We start from the raw sequence: 8,208 nt of genomic DNA, 5'->3' as shown, positions 1-8,208 counted from the left end.
AGTCAAAAATTGTGTTCCAAGCATTACCCTCTATACCTTCTTGTTGCTTGGCCTACGGTTAAATGAAGTCATTTTTAACACAACACCGATCAATGCGTTTAGAAAGCGTTTGATATTGCGGTGATCAATTTCCCAAGGTGGTGAAAATTTATGAAATTATTAATTAATTTTTTTGTTACTGTTCTGAAATTCACATAATTAGGCGTCTTCATTAGGTTTCTTAAACACATGAACTAACTGGCTTTAAATTCAACTTTCAAATGCCTATAAACTTCGTTAGTGTAAAGTGTCCTCATCAAAGTGCGTCAATTAATATTTTATGTAATTTAAAAGTACTGAAACTTTCTTCTTATTTAATGTTTAAGGTATTTTCACTTGGATAGGCATTTAGTATTTGTATACAGGGTGATCAATCCAAATGGGTCAGTAGGGAGAAGTCAGAAACTATCGAGAGATAGCGACATCTGTTCTTAGGAACCATGGCTTCGATTTTAGATTTAATAATAATGGCATTCAGGTTTTTTTTCAAGCGCTGGTGGCCTAGCGGTAAGGGCGTGCGATTTGCAATGTGGAGATCGCGGGTTAAAAACCCCAGCTTCGTACCAATGAGTTTTTCGAAACAATTCAATTCAATTATTTATTTCAATCATCATTGTTATTTTTTCGAAACTTACGAAATATATTTGATATTTAAAAGTCGCTTTTCGGTGAAGAACATCGTGAGGAACCCGGACTAAACCCAATAAGGCCTAGTTTCCCCTCTGGGTTGGAAGGTCAGATGGCAGTCGCTTTCGTAAAAACTAGTGTCCACGTCAATTTTTGGTATTGGTTGCCAAGCGGACCCCAGGCTCCCATTAATTTAGCCGAGGCAAAATGCCGGGACAACGCGAGGAAGATGATAATGGCATTAAATTTTTTCTAATTTTTTAATCAAATTTCAGGATCAATTATACAAACAAATACTACGCGCGATTACATAAAGAATATTGACCAGGTTCGATTCCCGGTTATGTATGAGAGTTAAAAAAATAAGTTTGAATGTCAAAAACTAATAATAGTATTAAATCTAAAATCGACGCCGTGGTTCCTAAGAACAGATTTCGCTCTCTCATAGTTTCTGACTTCTCCATACTGACCCATTTGGATTGGTGATCAATCCAAATGGGTCAGTATATATTTAGACTACATAGTAGACTGACACGATTTAAAATTAAGCATATACGTAACCTTAATCAAAAACTAAAATTATCATTTGAAAGCTCGATCTGACCTAACCTTGCCTAGTATGATGTCGATCAAACACAACTGACCCTAAAGGCAGCCATCATAACCCCCTTTCCAAAAAAATCTCGCAAATCCGTGTTAATACGTTTTATACTCAAAGCTTTGACTATTTACATTTCGTCATACGTCCCACTCGGGGCGTGACATATGAGCGAGAGAGGGGGCCGCAAAATAAAACTGACGAGTGCCAAGCATTTCCTAACAATTGTACATTCGCCGTAGAGATGAAACCATTCGTGGCATTCGTGGCATTCGTGGCCGTGGTCCATGGCATGCCCATGGTTAAGGAGGACAGTTTCATGGACAAATTCATGGCCAACCTGAGGGAGTGCGTGGAATCCGACACCGTGCTGTGCTTGAAGGTGTGTGAAGTGATCAGTGAAGTGAATTGTGAAATTGGATTAGGGAGGACGAGTTAGGAGTGACCGATTTAGGGAATATTATGGATGCTTTGTGCTCGGTGTTTTGTGAGCTTGTAATTTAGGCTACTGGAAATCCCGTTACCTACGCATTTTACGTCAAAAGTGGATTTTGAGTTCAAATTATTGAACTTATTCGAATAGCCAAAAGATTTGCATAAAATAGTGTTCTTTGCAAAAATCATAGACGTCCGCGTTCAAATAATGATTAAGAACATAGTGATATTAAAAAAAATACTTGAAGTAACTTTATTCAAATTAAGCGAAATTTAAGAACGTACTTAAGAGTTTCGACAAGCTTGGAAAGTTTGATGAGTTAGTTTCGTAGGCAATTAACACATTCATAACCTTCTTAATTGATATTATAGTACGCACCGTAAATGTCGCTAAAATTTAAATTCTTTGCGTTAATTTCAGTTAAGGGATATTACTCTAGTTTAAAATGAAATCATAACAGACAAAGCTTGAAAAATAAAAATAAAACTGAAATATAAAGTTTCCGTTCTTATTTTCAGGAGAAGGCATTGAAATATACAGAAAACTTGGCTGTCTCCAAGGAACTCAGCGTTGCTGATGGCGTGATGACCTTCTCAAGGACCGGCAGCCCCAGGTCTGCCCGAAGCTACGAGCCTCTACCCGATGACTCCAAGGCCAGGGAGGCCGCGGTGGAAGACAGGATCCTGGACAACGTTGTAGATTTCTTGGACGGCCATGTCCTGACGCTGAGGATGCCCAAGTCCTTTACTGAAGACAACTCGGTTGAAGAGGAAGGTTTGTGGATATTTCAGTTATATTTCAGGTTTTAGTTTGATAGTGGAAGATAAATTGCATTTTATTTATATTATTAGAATGTGGTTAAATTAGTACAAAATCAGTGCTAATATTTTTTCGTAGAGTAGATCACATACAAATCTCAATAACCGTTGTGAGCATTTAAATTGAGTAAGAGATAAAATAGAGAAAAAATATGACAACGATAAAAATAAATATTAGCCATAAATGCATAATACTAAGGTTACATCATTGACAATATTGAGTAATGGTAAGTAGGTACTTAGGTACAGGGGTCTTCGTGAATAAGTCAAAAAGAAAACTGCTTAAATTATGTATATGCCAATGCTTCCGGTGCTTTAAAGCGGTTTTGTTATGTAAAAATACCAACTTCTGTAAAGTACTAGACATTTTTCATAAATCAATAGAAATGAATAAATGTAATATTTAGAGAAACTTAAATATTAGGAAAAATTGGTATACTATTCGCATTCTACTAAAATCATCATTAAAATTTGTACTCAAATTCAGGACAGCAAGTCAAAATTGGATTCATAACTATACATCCATAAAACCCGCCAAAGGAGAGAATCTGCATTTTACTATATATTCCATGGTTCCTTGTAGAACAATCCAGAACAATCGATACCGTACTTATAGGCCTAATAGCTAAAATAAGTCTTTCTCATCCTACTGTGCGGTTAAATAGTTCCTCTCACGATATAACCGTTATCAAGTTGTCAAGTGTAACGTTTTCAAGAGCAATCAATTATCAATAAATCATAATATATCATAATCATACATCAAATAATCAATAAATCGGCAAATGTATTGTCACAAAAACTTATAATAATCGAGTAACTAATCACAGAAAAGCTAAGAATCCCACAGTTCACACGTTTTCGATTCTAGTGTGTACACCGTGTACAAATTTCTCTCAGTCAACGTATTGAGTAGGCGAACAATAAACCGCTAGTCTCTCCTAAAACTTTAACGCATTCCCATTATGAAGGTACGGACTGTTTGCACACAAGGTTTTATGACTAACACGACCAAACCAGTCGACTGTACTTTGTGTGAAGTCCCAAGTCATCGGTAAAGTAATACGTGTCAAGAAGAATACAAATGGCAGTGTACGTTAAGGTGGGGTCAAAAGGTCATGATGGTAGAAAGACATAGATCTAAACATGATAGAAAATCGTATTAATCTTAGACAACATAGTTATAGTTACAAATTTGACATTCATTTAAAGATGCTAGCGCGCTCGCGGCATAGAATCAGGTTACAAGATTAGAAGAGCTTAATGAATTCTAGACCAATTTGATGCAACATTAAGTCATTAAATTTGCATAATGATAATGACATCATAACATAGTAACTTGTTACTATGCTGTGATGTAATAAGCGTCAAATTAACATAAAATTAAACATCTGTAATTAGGCCAAGAATAAAATCACATCGATTTCAATTTTATGACTGGCATGTTTATAAACGCGGGTTTCAAGTACGTGCTTTATAAGCTATAATCAATTTTGCTTAGTAATAATCTATAATTTGACGCTCATTCAGGCTTTCTTCAACCACGTATAAGATTTCTAGTCTGAAGTTTTCTCACGTCCAAAGCTTCTTGAATAGCCAATCATTAAGAATAACTTGCGGCTTAAAGATTATTTTAAAATATTTGAACTGTAATTAGAAAGGTTAGTGAGTTAACTTTTGTGAGTTTCTTTGAAGATTGAAATGATTTATTCATTTAAAATGACTTGCAAAAAACTATTATAGAAAATACAAATACTTAGCGGCAAAGGTGTTAAATAAACATGAAATATGGCTTTAACACCACTTAAGCTCAAATTGACCTAAGACTAATCAAGATGAGATCGTTGAGAATGTATGTAGGTGTTCAATCATTTTTAGACAACCTTTTAATGCTTTGTAGGACAGGCTAACATTTTTATCGTCAATCTCTTGACGATCTTTTATATTATAGTGCGACATAAAATAGTAGTAATTAAATAAAATGGAACTAAAAAAATCCATACTAAATTGTTGCCACTTTTAAGAGTTTTAAGCATTTAACGTTAAAAATGTGACAGTTACATAGAAAGTGGCGCTCTCAATAATTTTCTACAATTTCTTGTCGGCCTATAAATTGTACATTTAATATTCTCGTTGGAATACCAGTTTTGCTACTGTAGATACATTTTTGAGCCTCCTATTTTAAATATAACGGTACTTATGAAGTTTAGAATTTCATTAACAGGTTTTGAACCCATGAAATCTAGTTTGCAAGTCATGCACAATGCGAAATTATTTTTATTATCGGGTCAGATCTAGACAATAGGTACAGTACAGGTAGTGTTAAACCGTGGTTGCCTGGGTGTGTCAATTCACACGTTGCTTTTACAACTTTTGCTTTTAACTTTCTTTCATTCTTTGAATAATTTTCTATTCCTAGACATTTATCTATCTATAAAAAGTTCAACGATAGCAACTAGCAAGAGCATTGTTCTAGTGACAAAATCAAAGAAGCAACTTGTTATTTTACATTACCTTGTTTTACTTAGGCTGCAGTAAACGGTCTCATATATTTATAAAATAAGACAGGGTTCTTATGTAAATTACGTATCAATACTAAAAACTAACTAATATTATAAAATTAAAACTAGAAGTAAACCTAAAAATAAAACTATAAACTCCAGTAAACTATAGGTACTTATATCGCAAAGAAGACTAAACTTCATTCGCTAGAATAACATTAACCACATACCTACGCATTATCTAGGTAGGTATTTACTTAAAACATTTTAGCGTCTTGTAAACTTTTCCATAAGCTATTTCTTCATCTGTTTATTTTCTTTGCATATTTTTATGTCTTCCTTTTATTTAAAGTTTACAAATTAAATTATTTCAGTTTAATTTTAACTTGTCAGCAGATTTAGACTATGGCCAGTTATGCATAAATATCCCTATATGCTCCACACTTGACGTAGCACTTACCATGAAACTTAGCGTGGTCCGACTCCAGTTTATTGTCATAAAAATCTACAAATGGGTATCTTCTTTTGTCTTCAGGCCGTGGCAAGAAGAAGAAGAAGCTGAAGAAACTCCTCCCCATCCTGGCCCTGATCAAGCTGAAGCTCGCCGCTCTCGTCCCCCTGTTCCTCGGCATCATCGCCTTCGCTGTCTTCAAGGCTTACCTCCTCGGCAAGATCGCCTTCATCGCCGCCGCCTTCGGTGCCCTCAAGAAACTCCTTGAATCGAAGAAATCCAGCGGCTGGGCTGAACCCGCTCATGAGGAACATGGTTGGGAGAACAGCGGCGGCGGCGGTGGTTGGGGCAGATCCCAAGACGCACAAAACTTAGCCTACGGCGCTCACGCTAAACAGCTATAGATACTTTATTAAATTATTTATTTAACTTATTGAGAGATGAATGAGCGAATTTATATTATCTTGTATATGTCTACCATATTATTGAATTAACCACCGTAATACTTGTATTCTATTATTTGATGTGTGCTTGTGATTTTCGTGAAAGTTACACAACAGTATTTTATATGTTTAATTTTTATTGCACTATAAGTGATGACTGATTTGTTTTAGTCTTTCCTTATTTTTATTTTTTAGTTTAATTATTATATTTACGTATATTTATGGCCTTCTTTTAAAGGAGGAGAGTGACATCTAGTATATTTCTTACCAAATATTTTAAGTTTTTATTTCCAAAGATATTTATATTTGGTTATTGTTTTTTATTATTTTATTGTGTAATTTTAGGCGTGAATGAAAGCGGTGTATTTATTACCGAACGAGCTATTTATTCAACGTTAATTTGTAAGCTTGTATATAATGATGTGTTGTCGAATAATCGAATTTGAAATGTATTTACGATGGATCCACGTAAAACAAACAATAAATTATTTACAAAAACGATTATTTTTATAGTTATTTGTTTTACAATGGGGCAAAGTTGTTGTTTAACCTCTCGTGCTAATATTGATACCAGAGCAAGCGAAAGATCGAAAAATGGAATCTTGAGCGTTGCGAGGGTTTCAAGGCACGAGGGTTAAACAGTTTGTTCCACCGAGTAAAACACATTTCTTTTACCACACCAACACAAGGAAACTACTAACTCTAAAATATCAAACAAAATCAAAGCAAATCGATTCAAAATTTATGTTATTAAATATTTATCATACAAAATCATCAATTAAAAGTCTATTCTACCAGCAAACATTAGATAACAACTCAAAATTTGAATTTGATTACTTTGCCTCACATGTGGATAAAATGCAACTTTCTTATCAGTTTTTGAACAATCAAGAGCCTGTACCAGCTGGTGTGGTGATAATTATTTTTCCCCTCACTAGCTCGGAAAGCCGCATTTTATCCACTAGTGGGGAAAGTAATTTGACCTTGGATGGAGCGTGTTTAAGTAGCTTTTGACAGATAACAAAACGTAAAACGCTCATAATAATGGTTCGTTCAATATTAATTATCATAAATAAATGGTTTGAAAATTTAATAAAAAACACCAAATTTATTTAATGATTTCAAGTCATAAACCTTAAATTCTATAAGAAACATTTGTTTTTTTTTTAATGATGTTGAATGTAATTCTGAACGCACAAGTTGAGTCGATGCAATTTCGAAACGCTTCGTCAGAAATGTCAACATTGTCAACAAAAAAATTCTCACCGACTCCGACACGTAAAAATAGACAACTTCCAGAGTTTTCTGTTATAATATCGTATTATCGAGTGATTCCAGTGATGAAAATGATCTAACGCCTGTGGATGTTGCACTTTTCCTCGCTATAGTGAGGGGAAAAGTTTTGTGTTACACACGGGTACAAATGTATTTTACTTCTCGTGTGTTGAAACACTCGCTACGCTTAGAATTCTATTTTAGAACCACTCGCGGGTAAAATACAACTTTGCACCCTTGTATAACAAATAACTATTTCTATCCTTTTTTTGTAAGAAAATATCCGAGTAAAACTGCAGCCTGCTGTTGCATATAACCACGACTCTTACATACTTGTAATCCTCCAATACATTAGTATACAATCACTTTACCCTAAAATAACTTTGGAACCTTTATTAAGCTTCTTCTTCAACCGCATAATTTCCAATTATATGGACTGCCTAATTGGTTCAAGCGCAAGTTCAAAAAACGAAGTAGTAATAAAATAATGACCTTTTTTACATTTTAACCAATAACATATATTTATTTACATACAAATATATACAGTGGTACTACGAAAAAGGAATTAATAACTAGCTAAAAAAAATAGGCCATTGAGGCATTGTACCAAGGACCTTTGACCTTTTTATATTTACGAAACGCCGTTCTTGTAATAGTTCTGAAAAGGCTGAGAAAATGATATTGGGTCTGGTAATATTTCATGACTTTGCTAAGAAATTGGCAGTATATTCACGAGCTTTAGTCTTAACAATATACTAAAAAGGACAATATTGTAGAGAATTTTATGGAGAATATACCTCCTGGACATTTTTATTGAAGCTTTCACACTTTTCATGAACATTTATAAGAAATAAAAATGGGGACATAAAAGTGGGAGTTCTCGGCGTGTTTCTACTTCTATTTATCCTTATAAACCTAAAAGCTATATGCAATGCATGCCAAGTTTCGTGCTTTCTGCCGGATGGACTATAGTTGAGGCTAAGGGGGCCCACTGACTATCAGTCTGCCGGACGATATCGGTCT

At 34.5% G+C, this 8,208-nt stretch overlaps 1 protein-coding gene across 1 annotated transcript; it reads left to right on the top strand.

Moving 5' to 3' along the window:
- The first annotated feature begins 1,422 nt into the window (after positions 1 to 1,422).
- On the top strand, positions 1,423 to 6,398 carry LOC134750461 (uncharacterized). Its single transcript, XM_063685620.1, has 3 exons — positions 1,423 to 1,646; positions 2,219 to 2,474; positions 5,552 to 6,398. Exons 1-3 carry the CDS (start codon positions 1,509 to 1,511, stop codon positions 5,869 to 5,871), a joined length of 714 nt encoding a protein of 237 aa, XP_063541690.1. The 5' UTR covers positions 1,423 to 1,508; the 3' UTR covers positions 5,872 to 6,398.
- Positions 6,399 to 8,208: the final 1,810 nt, after the last annotated feature.

This window comes from Cydia strobilella, chromosome 20 (genome assembly GCF_947568885.1).
Source record: "Cydia strobilella chromosome 20, ilCydStro3.1, whole genome shotgun sequence".
NCBI lineage: Eukaryota > Metazoa > Arthropoda > Insecta > Lepidoptera > Tortricidae > Cydia > Cydia strobilella.
Note: the sequence above shows the minus strand (reverse complement) of the source record. Positions and strands in the feature narration are given on the sequence as shown.